We start from the raw sequence: 24,385 nt of genomic DNA on the forward strand, positions 1-24,385 counted from the left end.
ATCAGTTGCCCCCCCCCCTCCCCCGGTCATGAAAAGAAATCGCCTCCCATGATTATAATAATTATTGACATTGTTATTATTGTTATTATTATTATTAATTCTATTATTAATATAATTATTTTTGTTTGTTTTTTGTGTGAGTATTTTTGTTCTTAATTGTTGGTAATAAATCCATACTCTAGATAACACTTTAAGAGTGTTATCTAGAGTATGGATTTATTCGTTTAAAAAAATCACACATTACTATGTTTATTTATTTTTTCATTATTATCATCATCATCATCATCATCATCCTCATGACCTCATCATCATCATCATCATCATCGGGAGAGAGGGGGTACGTGTACACCCCCACCGATCGTTCAGTGTCCCTCCCCCTGGCCTGAACTTCAAAGAAGCTCCTCCATTGATCTATGTAGTATACTGTCTTTGCATGCAATACCCGCTGGTTCTGTGTCGCGTTGCGCTGGCTCGGCGCGCGCGCGCTGCGCTGAATGCATGCTTCGTATATACTGGTACTCGTAAATAAACAAGAAACTTCGCTCCAGCATTGGAAAACGCAATTCAAGGACTGGAGTCTAGCATTGAGTGAAATTCTTTGTAAGACAAGCTGAGTAGTACCTACAGGACTTAATTCTCTCCTACTTACTGAGAAGTAAGGAAATAATGGAGGGATTTAACAAACACATCCTCAATGGAAAGGTGCCAGAGTTGCCACGAATGATATCTCATCGACAGCAGAATGGCTACACCAGTTTGCCGAGAATTATGTTAAATAGGCGCATCAATACATTGCACAGAAAAGAGCCCTTCTACCGACTGGATTTGTTGGGGCACTATGGCTGTGTCAATGCCATTGAGTTCAGCAACAGGGGTGGAGATTATTTAGCATCAGGTTAGAAAATTACAGTAGTAGTCAAAATAAGTCGTGGTATTGATAATTGTATGAAGGGGTGACCAAAGTTCGCGCACATTTTAGAACATATTACAAAATGTGATATTCGATCTATGATTTCTCACATTCTACACAACTTTATTTATTTCAAGTATTACCAAATGGACGGCAAAGTTTTTTACTACAGATTGGTTCAAAAAGAAAAATTTACCGTCGAAGGATTTCGGAGATATCGCGATCTAAAAATTCGATGTCCGATCGTGCGTGCGCGCTGCATCTAAAAAAGTCGTAAAAACAATGAGACCTAACTTCACGCACGGTGGTTTACAGTTGATTTATCAAAAAATGTGATCCATCAAAAATAAGGTAATAGGTCTATCATAATTTGCAAGACAAGATATCGTACAATCAGTTAGTACCACTCTTTACTTACAATTTTGAGGATTTCTGATCTCAAAATGAAGATTTCCAGACCCTTAATCGGTAAGTTGATAATTTTTCGGAATGGACGCAAATAACTGCAAAATTTGCCGATCTTTTGTCAATATTTTCACAATTTCGCAACCAATTCTAAAGAAAATTTCGTTTCTGGGTAATTTTATGACCCTCTTTCCATTGGTGATATCAGATTTTCGAAATCTTACCGACTTTTTGAGAAAGCGAACTTTGGTCACGCGCGAACTTTGGTCACACCGCCATACCCATTTCATGAATATAAATGTGGAGGTGTAGATCTACATACAGTAGTATTCCGATTGTAGATAGGATTTCCTAAACTAATGTCAACAATGAATAGGTCTAGGTAGTCTAGTTGAACTTGAAGTTTTGCTGAGACGAAAGAATGCAATGAATTGAGATGTCACAGTTGAGTTGTGTGATGTGTGGTACTGAATGAAATGGGGAGGTAATCGTATTATCTGTTAAAAACAGTATTATCTGTTAGAAACACTAACAAATACTTGCTTGAAAGACCACATTTAGAATACTGTTCATGTGTATGGAAAGAACTCTCAAAGAGAGATGCAAGAAAGTTTGAGTCTGTTCAAAGAACAGCTAGCTACCAATTCCAAGTTTTTGAAGTGAGGTCATTTCCATATTCTGAAAGACTTTGAAAGCATATTATAGGAATTCCATCACTGGAGTATAGGCATGAATGAGCAGATATACCGTAGTTCAGGTTTTTAAGTTGTTGAATGATTTGGGAGACTACGATCCAGCTGCACTCTTTGTTCTTAACGATCAAATCACTCAAGTACACAAGTTTAAGTTCTATAAGAGGAGATGTCGCACAAGCAAAAATGTTCCATTCTTTTAGTTTTAGTCAAAGGGCAGTTGTTTCTTAGAATGTCCTTCTGTTGAGGCATCATCAGTCAATGTTTTCAAGTCCAAGCTCAATGACCAAGTACTGGAAGCAGAACTCTAGAAGTGAAATAAGTTTGAAATAAATTTTTGCAAAAAATATGCATGTCTATTTTAGTAAGTCAGATGCTTGGTGCTTGGGATCACCTTTGTGGCACTGCATTGAATACTCTCAACCATTCTCTGTTCTCCAAGTGTATGGGGTGACCATACTGCTCAAATGGCAGATTGGTCAAATTAGACCTTCGTATAGTAGGTTGAACGTTACTATGTCTAGGTATGAGAATGACCTTCAAATAACTCCAAGCAGTCTGTTTGTCGTGGAGATAGTTTGTGAGATGTGTTCATTAATATTCAGATGATAGTATACAAGTACAAATATATCCTTAACAACCTTTGTATCTGTCAGTGAAATATGTTCATCTTGTTTTCTAATGACACATTTATGGTTTGAGGCCGAGAGTGAACGCCTAGCTTTAAGTAATGTGCACGTGTACGGGTGGAACTTCTTAGATCATCTGCCATTTATAACCCAGTCTTGCAAATTGTCTAGGTCTTGTCTGTGCACCTTGTTTTCTCAGTCACGACGGATTTATGGTTCGAGGCCTAGAGTGAAGGCCTAACTATAAGTACTATGCACTTGTACGGGTGGAACTTCAACGATCATCTGCCATTAGCCCAGTCTTGCAAATTGTCTAGGTCTTGTCTGAGTCTGTCTCATCATCATTTTGAGTATTAGTTAAAGAACTAAATATGTACACAAGTTGATAGTGATTGCTTTATGTAACCTCCATATTAAAAAAGAAAAGAAGATGGAAAGAAAAAAAGATGGAAAGAAAATGAGGAAAAGAAGAAGACAGGGACGAGGAAACTATGAGTTAATTTTACTCGGCTTAGTCTCACCAGATTCAAGATGAAATGTAAATAATTTAAATTGAATCATACACCAGTGTGTCTTTTCTTTCGATTAGCAAACATAATTTTATTATTAGACTTTCTAAAGTAAAGAAGAGCCACCGGATGATTAAGTGTTATCCATGTTGAAATAATTTGAAAAATTGAACTTCACAACTTGATATCAAAACAAACTCATCCCTACTAATTCTTGCTCCTTGAACGTAACTCTCACTAAAATCCAGATTTCTAACAACTTGGTGGGTAGATAATGCATGCAAGAACTGAAATAGTGTGTTTACTACTGCTTAAAGGAATCGTTTAACAATGTTAAATCTGAGATACACGGTCCTACATGTTACCAGTGTATGTGATATGGTGTAATATTGAAGCCCTAAAAAAATTGCGCTTCAAAATGATCAAGAAGTGCCTCAAAAAAGTAAAAATCTTTGAGTGACCGGTTTTACCATACTCGTTTTCCCCAATAGAATGTAGTGTTATGAAAACCGTTCAGTGAACAGTTTTCAAAATTTGTAATTCCAATCATTAATATCTTGATAATCAGACAGGCAATCGGCTTGTAAAAGAGTTCCTGGCTGACCTAAAGGTTTATAATTATCATTGCAGCATGAGCTAAATCAAGGATTATTTCTAAAGGATCTAAGACTAAGTTACTGGATCCCTTTAATGTGTATAGTGATCTTTAAATTAGTTTGAATTTATGAATGTTATTTATGCTGTATATGATAATTTTTTTCTCAGGTGGTGATGACAGACGTATTCTTCTGTGGAATGTGGACGAAGCTCTCCATTCTAAATATGAACCAAGAATCATGAAAGGCGAGCACCATTCAAACATATTCTGCTTGGCTTTTGATAATGAAAATGGGAAGATTTACTCAGGAGGCAATGATGATCAAGTCATAGTCCATGATGCCAGACGGTAAGCTCTCCATTTTTTTTTTTTTTTTGGGGGGGGGGATGGGATGAGGGGATACGTCGCCAGACTGTCGATCACAAGGTCAAGTCACGCCACAGCACTAATGATCTTTGGCAAGACATTGACCTACATTTGCCACACTCAACCCAGGTGATGTACTTGGGTACCTGGCAGGAATTAATTCCTTGAAATGCTGGAGTGCCGGAATGGCAGCTAGGCTCAAGCCGGGGTAACAATAAATTCGCCTCAGAATAGAATTTCTAGATAGACAGCGCTATAGAAATGCCTATTATTATTATAATGTGACACTGGTCGACTCTGGCAGCCCAGTGTTTGTTCCATTAGTTGACTGGACCAGGTAAAGAGTGCAGTACACTAGCAGTAAATATTGGTTATTTTTTCTAGCATTACATGATGCTCTGGGGAAGAAGAAATGTAAAAACAGGCAGTTGTTGGACACATGCTCTGGTGATGCGTGCTCTGGTGATGCGTGCTCTGGCAACAATTGCTCCTCATTAATGGTGTACATGTACACCAAATTCTAAATCAATCCTGAACCTACAGTCAACACTACGGCATACCTAATTCTAGCCCATCCCTAACTGTAAATCTAACCTAACACCCAGTTATAACCCTAATCCCTCCCTAACCTTTGAACCCCTAACCCTTACCCTAAATGTGTATGTTTGATGAAATAAAGTCAGGAGCAATTGTTACTGGAGCATATTGCCTGTTGAAGGCCAGAAGGGTGTTAAGGCCTGCTCCTATACTTCTAGTAACCAAGTAAATGAGTAAATTTGATTGGATTGTTTTTTATTTTCTCTCTCTCAGAGGAGATGCATTAGATGTGTTCTTACATGAGGATGCTGTGTATGGATTAGCAGTAGATCCAAGGAATGATAATATCTATGCCAGCGCCTGTGCAGATGGAAGGGTTCTTCTCTGGGACATTCGAGCACCAAGTCATCAAGGTAATATATTTTAGAGTTATCAAACTTAATATAGAAAAGGTTAGCGTCTGGTAAAGATGAACATCTGTGAGTTTCTTCATTTTTCTGTGTCCTTTTGGAAGACAGTAGATATGTCTCCTTAAAACTCAAAAGGATTGATTACTCTCAAAAATGTTTGGACCAGACACTTCTGTGAAGTCCCATATACCCAATTCTGTGTGCTGTATTGTCCAAGAGATCTTCAGCAGTCGAGTTCCTTTCATTTCAACATTTCAAAATTGTATCTGAAATACATGATCAACCTTTTCCAATCATGGCTTCCAGATGGTTTCTTTTACAATGTAATCACACGATCAGTACTAAACTTTTATGTTTAATCGCAATTTGCTGTGAAATCAATAATACAAATCAGAGTAAGAGATTGATGAAAGTGAACAAAATCAGACAAACAACAAGCAGAAAACAGGACAGTAAGGCCAGACTGTAATCTCTGTTGTTTTCTTGCTCCTATTTATACTTGGGATGTTTGGACTGAAATTGCATCTATAAAAAGCAAAAAGGTAACAAATGCAAGTTTGAATATTTTAATTTCGATGCTCAAACGCTGTAATGGCAGCCATGTTAATACCAGGGTATTAATGATAGAGCTTCAAAAGTGGCAATGTGCCAGACATGACGGCTATACAAAACTCCACTATTATTATAGTGGTAGTAATATCATATTTTTTGTTTTTGTTGTGTCTATTTTTGTTCTTCACCCATTACCGTTTGTTATTACAGAACCATTTGTGCTAGCCAACTATGTGACAGCATTCCATGCAGTTGTGTATCACCCTCAAGAGCCTAGGTTTCTAGCTACGGCCAATGCCAAAGAAGGCATTGCTCTGTGGGATGTCAGAGCACCTAAAAGGTAATCATTTTCCCGTAAAGCCAGATTTTGAAATGTCATATTTTGATTATATTAGGGTCAACGATGTCGTCATAACAAACTCAAATAAGAAAGACACAGAATTAACACTACTCATCGATGCTTGCACAGATGTCTCTTAGCTAAAGCTTTATGTGAATGCAGCCGGATTCTTATAGACATTCAAGCAATGGGTTGTCCTAAGTTTTATTTGTTATGACAATTAACATTGTTTTACTAACATAAAAGATTAAATCCATAATACCACCCCTGGACATTAGGGCTCTGCATGATTAAAAAGTTGTGATTGATTCTAATTGATAGCCACTTTAAATCAATAGCAACTATTTTCCAAAGAGATATGAGATACAGTAGTAAATTGTTACTGGTAATTGAATTGAGGACTTGCAATCGCAACTCTTTATAAGACAGGGCCCAAGTTTTCAATAATCTGGAATCTGGCATCAGACAAGTACACTTGTACATTACATGCTGGACAATTGCTCTGTAGTCATTTTCTAATACCATCTGAACTCTCAAGTTCAAATCTGGACACAACGCTATACATTAAGCTAACCCTAAAGTTGAAGGTCAAGACCAGTATTGGAAACGCCCCAATTTCAAAAAATGAAATGGAAGCTCTTATTACCAATCATGTGAAAGAATATGTTTTGAATATTACATGATGATAAAAATTTTGACGGAAAACCGCCTACTAATTGATATATTTGGTAAATTAGTGTATCTCTCGCCTGTTGAGAGATATGAAATGCATGTGTCGCGCACGTGTGTGTAGTCCCATATACATCTTTCTGTGTACAGTGCTTCTAACTTTATGAAGACTTGGCCAAATTTCTTATCATTTTGATGATTCCAGAACCTTGCAGTACATCTATGCTAGATGATCAACCTTTTCTGATCGATTTCACAACGTTTCTTTCACAATGCAATCGCTTGACCAGAATTCAACTTCATCTTTAACCTAACCCTAAACTTAAAGGCTCATAGTAGTGGGTTCTCTAGGGATTGGACACCATTCATTCAGGTGTTTACCCATTAAAAGGCGTTGTCAATCACCGAGAATGGACTTCACTTTTACGACGAAAACAGGTCTTGTGTAATGCATTGTGCCCTGAACCTACCGCCATTAGGAATTCTCATCATGATAAAACTTCTCTCACACTTGAGATGTGAAGGCAAGCTGGAGTACTTTCTAGTGGGACAATGGGTTTGCTGCCTGGGAGACAGGTTCACACATGAATTTTTAATTCAACCAAATCTGGTGTCAGCAAATATTTATGCAGTACACATGGACACTGACTACTATGTGGCTTAAATCCAATCATATCCTTATCTAAAGTCATATCTTTGATCAAATAAAGCTGGGAGCAAATGTTGTTGGAGCCTATGTTGGGTCACCAGGTCACACCTGAATTTGCATGTTTTCCCCTCTTAAAGGTAAAGACCAGTTATGGTCATGCGATTGCGTTGTGAAAGAAACGTTGTGGAATCGATCAGAAAAGGTTGATCATCTAGCATATAAGTATTGGTGTTACTGCAAGGTTCTGGAATCATCAAAATGATAAGAAATATGGCCCAGTCTTCGTAAAGTTACAAGCACTGTACACAGAAAGATGTATATGGGACTATATGCACACGTGCACGACACATGCGTTTATCTCTCACAGACCATGTAGATAAACTAATTTACCAAATATATAAATTAGTAGGCGGTTTCCCGGCAAAATTGTTATCATCATGTATTAGTCAAAACATATTCTTTCACATGATTGGTAATAAGAGCTTCCATTTCATTTTTTGAAATTGGGGCGTTTCCAATACTGGTCTTTACCTCTAAACTCGAATATTCAACTATGTGATCATAGTAACCCTATCTTGAATCATTAACTATTGATTACTTGAGGTATTCACTTTAAATCATATCAGCCTTAACACTTAAAGCCACACTGTCCTACTTGTAGCTACTTGCTCCCTGTATATAGAAACCAATGCCTAATCAGTGACCATTGGTCCCCCATGATCCTCTTTTTCTTATGTCATTTGAGAGCTGAGTTGATGAGATGATCACCTGCACAGTGACCTTGCAGGGTGCTCTAATCCCTCCTTTAAACTAGTACCGGTAAGCTTTAAGTCAGTATAACTATAAACTATGTTATATTTTATGTTAGTAAAAGTATATTATTTGTCATGACAATGATAGCTGTCTATTCTGCACAGTTTCAATTTGTTTTGACAACTATTAAACATACTTTTACTAACATAAAAGCTAAGACATTTTATAGAACAGCCTTTGGATTCAGAATGATAAATTGTCTTCTCTTCTTTTAATTTATTTATATTCTCAGTTGCCTTTTAAGATACGGAAGTGCCTACACCCAGATGAACGCAATGAGTGTGCGTTTCAATCAAAGTGGTAGCCAGCTACTTGCGTTGCGTAGAAGGTTACCAGCAGTTCTTTATGATATCCATAGTTCCGTGCCATCTGTAGAGTTCAACCATGATGGTTATTATAACTCTTGTACTATGAAGAGCTGTTGCTTTGGAGGTGACAAGGATCAGGTTAGTTTCCGCACGTAGGTGTTACACGTGTGTCACTACAAGTGCAGGTCACCGTTGTTAGAATTAACATTGCAGTTATTCTTTTAATATTATTTTCTACTTGACATTTGTTTAATATTTCACTTGGGAATAACAAAATTCACAACAGCTTAGTATTACTAGTATCTTTCTTTTTATCATCTAAAATCAAAGAAAGTTGACAATTTTTTTTGAGGGCTTACCAAAACTGTACATGACCTTTAAGCTTTTGTTCAAAATCAGGTTTAACAACAAAGGAAGTCAGTGTGACGTCTAAGCTTTCCGTTCTTAAATGTGATCTTAGACGTAGGGTCAGGTTCAACAGAATTAGTATGGACCAAAGTATTTTTTTTTAATGTGGGCAAGTACAAGCTATTTTGTCCCATGTGTTACAGACCACATCTAAGTTTTCAGTATAACAGATACCTGTGTAAGGCTAACAGCCTTTCTAGAGCTTGAATCAGACAAAACATCACATGAAATGATATTGTTATGTCCATTTATGTTCACATTTCCTTGGACTTGCCTTTATAAGGGTTTTCCTGCAAATTTCATGTGAAATTGAACCATCTATCATATTTCAGATTATTTTTGTTTTGCTTTTACTTGGCTTCATTTGTTTTGGCTTTTGGGTTTCTTTAAAAAAAAATGATACTGGACAATTTTGTGCCAAATGCTTTGTATTTGATATGATTATAGAGGGTAGTGCGCTCTTGATGTTTTCTATGTCTGCGTGGCAGAATGAACAGCATCAGACTCATGTTTTGTTTTTCTCTTACCCATAAAAATTTAATTTTAATATTAATTTGATTTCTGTGATTTATCTATTTGTAGCATTATGGTGTTATGGATTATTATTATTATTATTTTTGTTTTGTTTTGTTTTTTGTTTTGTTTGGGTGGGGTGGGGGGGTTGAAAGACTGACCATTCTAATTGATGAACTACAATCAGGATTGAGTTTTCTTCAACTAGGTTGTTCATCATTAAAGTGTGATTGTAACTACCGGTATGATGATTTTAGATAATTGACCAAAACATAGACCAAGGTACTTGTTATATTTAACAGGGATATTTTGTTTTGTGTTTTTCAGTTTGTCTTATCTGGTTCAGATGATTTCAACCTTTATATTTGGAGGGTTCCAGATCCATGTGAAGGAAGTAAGTTTTATTCATTTATTTATTCATATATATATATTTTTACAGGATACACAAGATTAGTATGTTACTTGAAAATGAGACATTGATTTCATGATGACATGATTTGTATTTGTACATTAGATATTGATATGATATTGATATGATATGATATGATATGATATGATATTTTACAGGATGAGAGGTTGACACTTTGCTCTCCATAAATCAATAAATATATAAACTGACTCAACTTTGTCACGACCTTTGCATGTTAAGAACCCACTAGACTATTCATATAAGAGTAAGGGGAAACCCGAGTGCAGTGGCCCACCTGCACATCCCCAATCAGTTCTACCGGGAGGAGAGACCCGAGGGTGATTCAGTTCGCCTTTCCCCTCCCAGGCACAGGCGATACCAAATACTTAATTATAAGAGTTTATGCCTGATTACAGTTAGTTTGATTTTGAGAATACTGGCCTTTGCATATAATTTGTGAAAATTATCATTCACTGAAAATATAAAATACTCACAATATCACCATGAAATGTGTCTCTCACTTCAAGTCTCTTGAAGTGCCATTGTCACCATCTCAAATAAATAATACCTATGGCTATGTCCATATTGAGCTATGAATCTTTAATTTTTTTTCTTACAATGTTGATCTTTGATCCCCTCTCACAGTTCAACAAGTGAATCAAGCATTTCAGGTTTTGAAAGGACATCGTCAGATCGTCAATCAAGTCAGGTTTAGCTCACGAAGTTTCCTCATTGCATCATCTGGAGTGGAAAAGGTCATCAAGGTATGTATCTATCAAACTTACCAGGAAAAAAAACTTATCTTGAAAACAGAATATATAATCAAAGTTTGCGCAGTAATAACTTTGGATAAAAAGTCCTGTCCTCTTCATGTCATGCCGCAAGAAAGATATGAAATTCAATTAATAGATATGATGAATACTTGATAAGATGATATTTCATATATTGTACATTGTGTGCCATTAATTTATAGGCATCTATTGTGATGTTCATAATATTCTTATTTCCAAATGGAAATTTCTTCTAGAAGGTCATTCCGTAAGAACTAATGTTTCCGATGTGTTGCAAATAATATGCTACCGGGTACTTATTTTTTTACTTCAATTGCCCACTCTTTGACAATTTATGAATGAAGTCTTTTGCCTTAAGAGCTTTGTTTCCACACAATGCTAAAAGAATAAACTGCCTGGAAGAGAAATACCGCAGGGTGCCCTCACTTGTCATTTAGTTACATATAAAGTATTTTTATTTTCCTGGTTTTTTTCTTCCAGTTTATGTCATGCCTGCATGAGGCTTTAATCCAGTGTTATTTCTTTATATTGGCAGCTTTGGAGTGCAACTAAGTTGCCTGGGATGTCTGACGGCAATGAATCTCCAAGAAAGATGTTCACCCGTCAGCAATACTTCAACCTGATGATTAGCTCAGGATCAGCTCTCTCACATGACTACTCGGACAAATCTAAAGATGAGGATCCAAGGATGCTGGCGTTCTTTGATTCCTTTATTCAGCGGGAGGTGGACCACAGTTTTAGTAGCGATTCCTCGGACAATAGTGCATTGAGCCCAGACAGCTTGTATCTCCACTTTGTACGTGATCATAGCGATGATGCAAACAGCTCTGACAGAGATGGCTTCGTCATGCCTTCATTGTTGCCTCCGGAACTTGGGATGATCAGTGACAGTGACAGTACTCACAATGCCCATCCTAGAAACGGTCGGTCAAATGCTGTCAAGGTGAAACCAAAGACTAATGGTGATGAGAGGAATGTGAGTACTAGTAGTGATACGGCTGGACTCAGTGTGGAAGGGGCATCGGTACAAAAGAGTGATAATCAAGAAAAGAGTAGGATAAGTACATCAGATGCTGTAGAGAAAGGTAGCACAAGTCAGGCTAGTCATGAATCCAGTGAGAGCAGAAGAAGAGGAAGACAAAGCAGGAGCTCTAGTGATTCCTCTAGTAGTAGTGATGAATCAGAGGACTTCTTGGTGATGAGATACCGCAGTCGTCTTCTGCGACGCATAATGCGTCAGAAGGGTAAGAAAGGGAAGGACGGTTCTTCGTCAGGTCAATCCATGGGCAATTCCCCATCACAGGTGGAAAAAGATAGACTATCCAGCTTACATCAGCGCTTGGCCTTCAGTCGTGTTATGAAAGAACGGATTACATTAGTGAGCGATAGTGATTCTAGCATGTCGGATGATAACGAACAGTTTCTTGCAATTGTTGGTCAGCTTAGACAAAGGACAGACTCTGCCCGGCAGCGAGCTGCCTCACTGCGCCGCCATAGGATGAGAGCTCTAGAGGAGATCTCTAGTTTAACAGGTGGTTTCAATAGATCAACAGCTTCCTCATCTCTGCCTTCATCCAGGAGTCCTCAGAGGGATTCTTCTACAGCTTCAAGCACAGTAATGAATAGATTAGCACCGTCCACCGCCTCCTCTCCTTCAAACTCACCCAAGAGAGTCACCAAGGGACGTGCTACCACCACAGGCTCCGTTGCATCCCGTGTTTCAAAAACCAATCCCAAACCAGCTTCCACTTCACAAAAAACCAAGAATAAACCACCAAAGTCAAAATCGAGTAAAAACTTAACAAACACAAACTTAGCAAGCACATCCAATGGAAGTAATCACTCTAATAATGTAGAAGCAGCTGGATGTAGCAAAGACAATGAAGCATCAAGTCATGCCAAAGATGGAAGTAAGAATGGTTTCAAGAAGTTCAAAGTGAACAGTTCTGGTAAAAAGAGACATTATCGCAGCACAAACTGTTACTCAAGACAGAAGGACAGTGATTCTGATTAGAAAGTCATCAAAGTATTACTGTAAGGTTCTTCATGATATTAGATACTTCATCCATTCTTGTATCTTTTGATAAACTGCTGGTCTTTTTTTGTTTTTGTTGGAGGAAATTATTAACGTGCCTTCATGGTCCTATTCCTATTACAAGCCATTGCAATTATATTGCACATGCAGGCTTCTTGAAAGCTGATTGAAATTTAGCCTTTGCAGCATCAATGAGACAGGGTTTGATTGTGAGGGGGGGGGGGGTCAATTTTTGTACAGCTTCGAAGTGAAACCCAATGCCTATTGGGGGTAAATATTTTCGAGGTCGATTTGATACATTCTAGCTGTACACATTTTTTTTTTTTTTTTTTTTTATGATTGGTACTCTTTAAAGCTAATCTCAAGCTCTGGTATGGGAATCATAATTATGTCGAGGGAACATGGCTATAATTCATTCTGGATTGTTTATCCTGCAGTAGATTGATTGTTTGAACCAATAAAATAAAAACAACCTCATGAAAGCTTGCTAGAAATCAACTTCAATAAAAACCACAACTCTCATTTGCACATAGCACATGGTGTCGGGCCTACTTACCTTGATTTCCTTATCCTTCTATGCTCATTACTCAGCCCCTATACATTTTATACCAAAATCGTTTGGCACATGTCATTTATTTGTAACCTGAACATTCAGTATAACTTTTGCTGGATTCTGTAAGAAAATTTGTTTATATCATTAGCAGAACTCAAGCTTATCTTTAAACATGAAGTGCAGTCTAGCCCCTAGTGCATACCTGCCAACCCTTCCAAATAATCCGGAATATTCTGATTTTCTGGATTTTTAGGACCTAAAAATTTGGAATATTCCGATTTAAAAAAATATATATATTTTTGGGGCGCTAAAGCCAAACTAAGCTTTTTTATCATGTGCCGCAATTTGAGAGTTCACATACTGCGTGCGTTTAATGGCTGCATTATCGAGTGCTAGCGAATTTGTATTCGCTTTTTTTGTACAGCTTTACTGCGTATTGCCAATTACACTGCTGCTGCATGTGCGAACGCGTACTAAGGGTACAGATTTCTAATTTTCTAAGGCATTCCGTGCTAGAAATTCCTAATTCTTATTTTCAAATGTTGGCATTTAAGTTAGTGTTCTAACTGATATACGCTGGCTGGTCTTATTGTTTTGTGTACAAACACCTACCATTTTTTGTTGTTATTTTTTTTCTCAAATGTCCAGAACATTATAGAGTCAAAGGTCATTGTGTAGGGATATCCATACAAATGTTGTCCAGTGTACTAATTAGATAAGGAAATATAATTTTTTGTACACAACAACTTACCACTACTCAATTTTTTTTATACAGATTCTTTCAAATTTTGTATTGGAAATATGACAGACGTAAAAATGAAAATTAAAGATTGTATTTTTATTGTAGGGAGGGTTATGCTTTCAATGTTAATAATCATCTGGATTTATATAGCACTTAATACTAAATACTGTCTCTAAGCACTTTACAGGTATTATTACACTGGTCATCGGATTATTCATGCACAATGTGCACCATCTCCACTCCGTGGGGAGTATTCCTACCATATGGTCACCGTGAGGGCATATGGCAATTACTAACACAAAGGCTTTCATCATCCTACCAGGTCCCCATTTCTCTCTTGGGTATGGAGTGGCAAATGTAGATAAATGCCTTGCCAAAGGACATAATGCTGTGTCGAGATCGAACCTCCGACCTTTGCATTTCAAGTCAAGTGCTTAAACCACTCTACTGTTACACCTCTGGTGTTATGTTAAAGATAAAGTTGAATGCTGGTCACAGAATTACATTGGGGAAAAACTGTGGAAACAATTGGAATAGGTTGCTTATGTAGTACATAGGGATCTTTGGTTACTGTTAGGTTTTGGAATCATCAAATTAATATTAGAGATTTATTCTTTCTTGCTGAAATGAAAATCACATGCACTGTACCCATAAATGGGTATGTGGGACTATGCACATGTACCATAAATGTTTGGTCTAAACCTTTCAGCTATTTCTTGTCATATTTCGAAGGGCAGTCTTTCTTTTTAAAGGCATCGTTTAACAATGTTAAATCTGAAATGCACGGCCCTACGAGTTATCAGTGTCTGTGATATGGTGTAATATTGAAGCCCTAAAAAAATTGTGCTCCAAAATGATCATGAAGTGCCTCAAAAAAGTAAAATTCTTTGAGTGACCGGTTTTACCATACCATACTCATTTTTCCCCAATAGACTGTAGTGTTATGAAAACAGTTAGGAAAACGCAAAATTTTGTTTAGATTTCCAATCATAAATATCTTGATAATCAGACAGGCTTGTAAAAGTCATGGGGTTCCTGACTGATATAAAAGTTTATAATTATCATTGCAGCATGTGCTAAGTCCAGGATTTTGTTTCAGAATCTGAGACAAAGTTACTGGATCCCTTTAAAGGTCCTTTTTCTACGATGTTCTTCCATACTGACATTAAAAGTCTGAGTTAGCTCACAACTTATCTTTCATCTTTACTAGAATTTCACCATCTCTTTAAATATTTTTATGATTCTTGTTCATTTCTCCTCTACAGGAGCATTTTTTTTTTTGAAATATATTTGTACTGCATAGACAGCATAGTAATGAATTCTTACTTTTTATTATGAGTAATGAGATTTAAATGGGGTTTCTCTGCCCAAAACTTAACACTGAAATATCAAAATACAAAATAGTTGTTTTCTACTTAATATAGTGAGGTTACGGTACACAGATACCTCTAACAAGGAAATGGTGTTCACCTTTTTCAAAATGCAGATTTCTAAGTAAAATGTCATGCTAAAAATGATGCCATTGAGTGATTTTTGAACATTGGCACCCAAGCTGCTCAAGTTTTATGTTTTAGGGACTCACCAGTGGTATGCATTTCAGAACAAATATTTTGGCTGAAAATGTTCCTTAAGTGTAGCAAACCCACTATGAACAATACAATGAAATATGGTATACGTTAAGGCCCACACTATTAAGATATTGTTAATGTAATATTTGTTTGATATGATTTGTGCAGGAACAACTTTTTATAATTTGTTAGTTCAAAATAATTTTCACTTTAATACAGTGACCAATAGGCCATTTTCATAATTTAATCATTTTAAAAACATGTCTTTGTTCAGTACCACATTACGAATTATTTCATTCACTTGTTACTAACAATCGTATTCAATATTTAGAATGCATATCGCATACATTACATGTTGCTAGGTAGGGTAATCCATAATTTTTGTTCGACCTAGCAACAATTTGCAATTTGCGTTCTGGCTGTTGACATATATGATGTATATAGATGAATGCCATAACCCCTCGCTAGGCAGAACCTTAGCACAACATACTCAAATTTGTTTCACTTATTATATTGTCCATTTATATTATGATTATATTGATTAGCCATCAAGTTGGTTTTTTACCAATTACCAATGCAATATAATTTTTAATTTTTTATTTGGGGATTGTGTTCTTTTGTATGACTGCTCTGTTTTTTTTTCTTTGAAAATGATGAGAACTTTGGAATTTATCATACATGTTGCTTGCCCTGTGGTCTACTTAAAACTGCACATGTTGGTATCTTACGTTTGCAGTCAACTCCGCCATGGTTCGGGGGTAGTTCCGATGTCTTAAAAGAATGATGTAAAGATGAGCAATTTAAATGCTGGTCACAATATTGAGTGGTTTATTAAATACAATGGTTGAAATACAGAGAAAATGATGTCCACCTTTCCTGTTCAAGACTTTTTTGAACATTCTAATTTGTTACTCTTATCTCAAAATCCAGTTTCGTTATCCATGATGTACCATGAAGAAAAAAAAAACACCTGTTTCATTATGAAAATAGGGAAATGATATTAATGTTTGCATTCTCCCAGTTTGATGTATCCGAATTGCCAAGATGAGTAATTCCCCCTATTAAAATGTCTACTTTTTAAATTCTTACATGTAGCTGTCTCTTCTTTATCGTTTTCCTTATTTTCTGATTATATTTGTGCCGATAGTCTAAATTGACAATTAATAAAGAGAAAGTGCAGAGAATAGGTATTATCAGGCACGTAGCCACACGGGGGGGGGGGCACGTGCCCCCCAATTTTTGTCTCGCCTGCGTAGCAAAAAGCGAGACATAGGCGCCGCTTTTCCGGTGACGGCGGCGGCGACGGCGACGGCGACGGCGACGGCGTCAACATCAAAAACTTAACCTAAGGTTAAGTTTTTGAATTTTTGGTATAATTTTTAAAGTATAAGTTCTTAGTCAATGAAACTTTGACTATAGGGTAATCAAGTATCCCCAATCATGTGAGTAGAATTTCAGATCACAAAGTCAAGGTCAAAGGTCATTTCAGGTCAACAGACTTGGACTATGTTGTAGCATCATCATCGAAAACTTAACCTAAGGTTAAGTTTTTGAATTTTTGATATAATTTTGAAAGTATAAGTTCTTAGTCAATGAAACTTGAACTATAGGGTTATCAAGTCTCCCCAATCATGTGAGTAGAATTTCAGGTCACTAAGTTAAGGTCAAAGGCCATTTAAGGTCAACAAACTTAGACTTTGTTGTGGCATCAACATTAAGATTTTCAAAATGCTTCTTCTTCGTTATTTTTCAACCGATTTTGATTCTGATTGTTTCATATGATAGGGCTAGGAGGGGATTTAAAATTTCTACACAGAATCGTGAAATTCATTATCTATGCTAATTTATGCAAATTTATTCGAAATCACAAAAAAGGCTTCTTCTCCTTCATTTCTCAACAGATTTTGATTTGGTTTGCTTTATATCGTAGAGCTAACTTTGGTACACTAAACTTTTACACAGAATTTTGAAATTGTTCTCCATTAATTAATTATGGTAATTTATGCAAATTTATTCCAAAAATAACAAAAATTGCTTCTTTTCCCTCATTTCTTGACCGATTTTGCCTTATCTGGTAGATTTAAATTTGGAACAATAAACTTCTACACAGAATTGTGAGATTTTGCTCCATTGATTATTTATGGTACTTTATGCAAATGAAATGGAATTACAGTGTATGTCCCTTCCAGGGCATCAAATTTCTATTTTTTGACCAGTTCAAAAGTGTACCACATAAAATTTACGATATTTGTTGTTGTGAGATGCGGATGAGCGCTACGTCATTGACGTTCTGGTTTATCATATTGAATTGCGTTATGCAGGCGAGACCGCCGAGAGCGTTTCCCTTGTTTTCCAAGATTGGTTGAACTTTTTTAGCCCTTTTTTTTTACCTTGATCGATTACATGTATGTGCCCCCCCCCCCCGCAAAAAAAACAAAAAAAACATCAAACTCTGGCTACGTGCCTGGGTATTATTAAAGGGGAAGTCCACCTTAATAACTGGTACTGAATTTTGTCATCAGTGAAACACAAATTGGGAACCCTGTGACCAGGCGCGGATCCGGGGGGGGGGGCCGAGCGGGCCTTGGCCCCCCCCCCCCCCAACCCCCGCGAAAAAAAAAAAAGGAGAGAGAGAGAAGGAAAGAAGGGAAAGGGAAAGAGGAAGAAGAAAAGAAAAGAGGGAAAGATCGGGGGGGGGGCAAAAGGACTTGCCTCCCAGGCTGTTGCCCCCCCCCCCCCCCCCCCCCATTCAAAAAATAAAAGAGAAGGAAGGAAAGGGAAAGAAAAAAGGAAAAGAGGAGATACAGGGAAGGAAAAAAGAGGAAGAAGAAAAAAAAAGAAGTGGGATATCAGTTGCAATTTTCCCGCCAACAACTTGTGGATCGGGGGCGGGGGGGGGGGGGCAAAAGGAAGGAAGAGAACGTAGGAAAAAAAACTGAATTTAGACAAAGATTAAGAGTCGATAACGACACAACAAATCGTCTTCTTTCTCTAATGATTTAATGAAACGTAAGCTTCCGCTTAGCGCGGGAGGGGGGAAACTAAATTCAGACGATTATTATTATTGGGAACGGTACAACAAATCGTCTTTTTTCTCTAATAATTTATTGAAATGTCAAAGCTTCCGCGTTTCGCTGAGGAGGGAGGGGGAAACTCGCCTCTCCCTGCACCCACCAACCCCCAATTACGTCACTGCTGGTCACCATTACGAACCAATATTTGGCTCGCATAATTTCAAATTTTGCCCCCCCCCCCCCTAAGAAAACCCTGGATCCGCGCCTGATGTATATACAACGGCAACAGTTTAAATATAAAATGTAAGTTCTTCTTACATAAATCATTGGTCTGGAAACAATTATTTGCCCATTGTTGTGTATTGTATTACATTTTCACTGACAATGAATTCACATTGTAATGCAATTTTCAAGTTTCCCAGGCTTATTTAGGAGAACAGAAGATTGATATTGTTAAGTTGTACGATAACATCACTCAGTTTGATTTGATTGGAGATATTATCTCATTAAAAACAGAGTAAAGGCTATACAGTATCAAACAAACCTACACCATTAAACTTCAAGCTCACTCACACATGATTTATTGCGATACTTTCAAGGCTAGTTATTATTTCAAGTTCGTGTACAAAGGGCAACAGCTTCAATATTAAACGTAATTAAATCATTGGTCTGGAAAATGTCATGCCCATTGTTGTATATTATACAACATTTTCCATAACGATGAATATACATTGTATAATCATAATGCAATTTTCAGGAAAACCATACTTGTCATTATTGTTATATTTGTTAAATATGATACTAAAGCAAATCGTTTCGCTTATCGATAAGATAAATAAATGTGAAGTACGTGTCAAATAATGAAATCATTACGTGCTATTTTTAACCGGACTAGACATTTGAAATGTATAAAAAAAATGTATACACTATTGACAGCAAGTAAGTTGTTTAAACAAAAAATTCAGAAATTGAACAACATTGCACATTTTAGTCTACACGGCATGCTCTACACCCTTAGTTGGACTGTAAACAGTTGTCTTCTTAAGTCTTCCATATAAATATAAATTTTAAGGAGGTCAATAATCATTATGAAAACACCACTTTCGTATTTGACACATCAATATATATTGTGCACACATGTAACAATGTGATAATATTTTTTCTTGGGGGGGGGGGGGCGGGAGGAGGGCAATCCAAAAAGGGACTGATATGTGAACATTAATATTGATAGGTCGCTTCACAAAAGTCATATTATCCATGTTTTCAGGCTTCCTAAACTAAGATTAGCAACATTATTAGGCCTACAAATTGCACATAATATGTGCTAATTGGATTGTAATGCTAATTTGGCAAATTATACTATACCCACATGAAATTAATGTGTCGTCTTTCAAAAGTGATTAACAATGATGCATTGCACCATTTTCAGGCTTTATAGATAAACAATGACAATGAAGTCCATAATTGAACATATCCTAATTAGCTCATTATGCTAATTATGATATTTAAGACAATTGCATTACTTAAAAATAAAAACTGGTGTCATAAATGAATTCCTCGTCATAGAAAACCCTTGAAAAGTCGTATTATCCATGTTTTCAGGCTTTCTGGATTGAGATTAGCAACATTATTACATATTGCACATATGATAATTAGATGATTATGCTAATTAGGCTATACAAAAAAGTTGCTCAAGGTTGCCCAAGGTTGCCAAGCTGGCAACCAAGCTGAATTTACTTCAATACCCATCTAGAACACGAATCAACAAAAAAACCTTGTACTTATAAACTTTTCCAGGTCAGGTACCGTCTACTGGACTATTTAATGAAACGTCATAGCTTCCGCGCTTTGCGGAGGAGGGAGGGGAAACTCGCCCCTCCCTACATCCCCCTGCATTATGTCACTGCTGGTCACCATTACGTACCAATATTTGGCTCGCATAATTTCAAATTTGGGCCCCCCCCCCCCTAAGAAATCCTGGATCCGCGCCTGCCTGTGACAGTTCTTGCGAGGTCCTCTTCAATTTGTTCTCTACAGAAATTGCATAATATTTCATTTTCTTATTAATTGGTGATGGAATAAATGTTTCATACAAGGGTAGCATAAAAAAATATTTGCAATAATTATGTATAGGGTGCATGAATGATCGAACATTTTCTTTCGGGAAAATAGACATGTCTGCATTTTTAGTACATGTACAAAGCAAATGGGAGGGAACCTCGCAAAATACATCACAGAGTTACCAATTTGTGTTTGATTGATCGCAACTCAACAATTCATAGCTTTCTAATGTTTATTCGAATTTTGCTCAAACTTTGACTGGTCTGTTCCTCTAATTTTCCAGCTTCTATTTAAATTTACTTAGTATCAGGGTGTACTTCAAGTGTAATGTTTAAAAGGAACGAAAAGAAGAAGGGAAAGGGTGATTTGCCTATTCTATACGATCGTTTTCGGTGTAAGATTCTGTCCGACTTTGCTGACATCTATCCCCGACAAGTAGGGAAAGATCACGTAAAGTTTCATACTATGTTAATTATTAAATATAGACTAGTTTAGGGACAACGCTACAACTTCTTTCATGTATTTTGAATTGCAAAATGCCCACATTTTATGTTTTAGGGCAGAGTTGTTCAATCTTTTATTTATAGTCACCGCACCCTTTTAAGAAATAAACAGATTCGCGTCATCTCAATCCCAAATTCATCACTGAAGATTCATTTTGCATCATTCTGGCACTCGCGTATATACGTCCACATTTTGCCTCTAAAAATTAAAAAAATATATGAGTGTAATGCACTTTTTTTTACAGAGGAAAAGTGCCCCTTTTACTTAGACATATGCCCCTATTAATTTGTAAAAGTGCCCCTTCCCCCTGCTTTTCACCTCTGTTAAGCGCACCTTCTATTTTGACATGTGCCCCTTTTCAAGTTTGATAAGTGCCCCTTCACCTCTGATAATGGTCCTATTCAAATCTGAGAGGTGCCCATCTTAATTTGTAAGAAGTGCCTCTTCCCCTTTAAATAACTACCCCCTTTTAAACTCGGATTATGTTTTCACATGTGCACCTTTCCCTTTACATGTAGGCCTATAATAAGTGCCCCTTTCCCTAATGATAAGTGCCCCCATTAAAAAAGAGCCCCTTACCCTTCTCATAAATGCCCTTTTTTTCTCTGTTGAGTGCCTTGTTTTGTAGGAGTCAGAAGTGTCCCATTTTCACCTCTGATAATTACACTTTGTCCTTTAATTGACACGTGCTCCTTTTCTCCTTTTCTAATAAGATTGTTATTCCTTCCGATCAGTGTCCCCTTTTCCTTTAAACGCTACCTTAATGTCAAGCAACTAAGAACAAGTTCCTCCAAAGCTCGCTTGTTCGCATTTATAGATGATATAGATCATATAATTATGTTACTTATCAAACGTCTTTCAGTCTTCCGTTATGAGAATATGCTTATAATCCCATCAGGATTGGGCTTTTTCCTCTTTATAAGTTGCAATTTTCGCATTGTGCGACCTCACAAATCTCGCTCGCAAATGAATTTTCAGACCATCACTCCCAACTGCAAAGTATGATGCTTAAGCAATATCTTGTATGTTATATAAAGAGAAACAATTATTGAAATCACCCCTGATGTTCGCAATGTAGGGGTAGATACCAATGTCTAAAAAAAAAAGAAGGTGTATTTTCGCTTTGAGATTTCCCTTTGTATAGGTGCCCTTTTTTGTTGGTGCCCCCCCCCCCCTCAACAAGTCACTCCGCCGCCCATGTATGTATTATAATAGCAAGAATAAAGCTATATTTACAGTAAATTTCAATAAATAAGATTTCTCTCAAAAACGTATAGATAATTGATAATAATAATTATGATAACTATAGGCATTTCTATAGCGCCGTCTATCTAGAAATTCTATTCAGAAGCGCACTTATTGTCCCGTCTTTAGCCTATAGCTGCCATTACAGCGCTCCAGCATTTCAATTTCATTTCATTTCAAGGAATTAATTCCTGCCAGGTACCCTTTTTCCTCACCTGGGCCGAGTGTGGCAAATGAAGATTAATGTCTTGCCAAAGGATATTAGTGCATTATCGGGGATCGAACCACGACCTTTAAATTTCAAGTCAAGTGCTAAAACCACTCGACTAAGACACTTCTACATGTCTTCTATATCTAATATAAGTTTAATAAAACAACCAACCCCTCCACCACGTTAATCTCTCCTATGCTTAAAAATACACACCGTTGAAGATTCCATTCATTATCACTAATTAAACCAGGATTCAGAAAGAACAATAATGAGATGCAAGGGTGGCTGAAAGAAGAAATAACTATTTCAATATTTTAAGGTTTTCTTAAGTTATCAAGTTATCCTGTAATGCCCTCAATGAATCAAGTTGAATATTTTCAATACCTTCACGGTAAAAATTTGCCGTTTACACAAACTGAACCAGATATTAAACATTTACTAAGAACAAATAACAATCAACAGCACAAAAATATATGTATAAGGGTGGGGGGGGGGGAATACCCAGTTTTCAAGTAGAACAAAGATTGAAACAGAAATGATTATTCAAATGAAGAGAACAAGGTCAGGATAAGGTCAGGAGTAGTTTAGATAATATTATAGTGCAACCAAGTTACACATTAGTATCTACTTTTGAGGCAACAATCAATGCAATTAAACATTACATTTTTTCATGACTGCTTCTTTTTCCACTGTCTTCTTCTTCGTTCGTTACAATTTGGGCTACAGATTTCCCCTCGGCTGAAGGTGTGAGAACATGAACACTCGCAAGACCAGACTTGACAATGCATCTTCATATTATTTGCGAGCTTTTGGAAGAATTTGATTTCTTACAGTTAAATCTTCTGCAATGGAGATTCATGACTCATTCATTTGTTTTTCTGTTTTGAATATTCTCTTTCATTTCGTGGTAAGATGTGAGTTTCACTATAATAATAATGATCTATGATTTGACTTCCTAACAGGTTGGTTCCCGGCTGTATGTAGATGATTCTTTCTGTTGTTAGGGATGTTTCCCGGTGCGATGCGATCGGTCAATATCCTTCTCTGGGTCCAGGGCAACACATCATTCATCTCTAATAATTTCTGTCATAATTTTGTTTGTGTTTTCTCCTTTCTTTCCTTCTTTTCCAAACGTTCTGATGCATGATCTACGAGAATACTGTTCCAGGCCGTTGAGGGCATTATCCAAGGCGGATATTTCCTTTGGTATGGCGCTTCCCGGGGGGCGTTATTTTTTTATGCGGCACAGATTGGGGTTAGTTGCGTGTTGAGCCTATGGGAAAATTTAGGGTTAGGGTTAGGGTTAAATCAAGACCTCTTTAAAAAAAAAAAACCCAATCTGTGCCGCAGAAGAAAATGACGCTTCCCGGGGGTATGTTATTGTAGGCTGAAGCTTCTAAATTTCCCCATACAATTGTATTCCTTTGTTGCTTTGCAGGCCAAAGACATCATCTTGCAATAATCTAGATAAAGGTCATTTGTACCAAAAAGGTAAAACCCACAGAGATGAATACTGGATAATTATGCGCTCATGAAAGTTATGTTACATCATGCACCAACGGTACACTCTATGATACGCAAGTGGAAGTATTCTTTTCAAGAGGGCAAACAAAAGGTATTCATGAAGCACATCTAGGACTTTGGCAGTTATTATTCTAAGATGCTCAAAGTGGAACTTCTCCATGTGTAAAAAATCTGTAGATATTTGGGGTCATTTTGTACCATACTCCCTTATGTTGCTAGCTGCTGTAGCTTTTCGGGTTTCTTTTCAATTGCATTGTTAACTGTATTGAATCAAGTAGACTTATCATTTCAGAATTCATCAGCAAGTCTTTCATCACCTGACTAGTTATGGCTGCTGTTTGTAATGTGTTTAACGAGGCGTCAGATCTAGAGATCTGTCATTTTAATTTGAATCACAAACGTTAAATTTGAATCACAATG

At 36.9% G+C, this 24,385-nt stretch overlaps 1 protein-coding gene across 1 annotated transcript; it reads left to right on the forward strand.

Annotated features, from left to right (window-relative positions):
• The first annotated feature begins 506 nt into the window (after nt 1–506).
• Nucleotides 507–13,827, forward strand: LOC592919 (DDB1- and CUL4-associated factor 5). The gene is made up of 8 exons (XM_792417.4): nt 507–895; nt 3,911–4,091; nt 4,920–5,059; nt 5,819–5,948; nt 8,312–8,525; nt 9,636–9,702; nt 10,363–10,481; nt 11,044–13,827. The coding sequence occupies exons 1-8, from the start codon at nt 667–669 to the stop codon at nt 12,520–12,522; spliced, it is 2,559 nt and encodes an 852-aa protein (XP_797510.4). The 5' UTR covers nt 507–666; the 3' UTR covers nt 12,523–13,827.
• Nucleotides 13,828–24,385: the final 10,558 nt, after the last annotated feature.

Source organism: Strongylocentrotus purpuratus, unplaced genomic scaffold (assembly GCF_000002235.5).
Source record: "Strongylocentrotus purpuratus isolate Spur 01 unplaced genomic scaffold, Spur_5.0 spur5_scaffold_5, whole genome shotgun sequence".
NCBI lineage: Eukaryota > Metazoa > Echinodermata > Echinoidea > Camarodonta > Strongylocentrotidae > Strongylocentrotus > Strongylocentrotus purpuratus.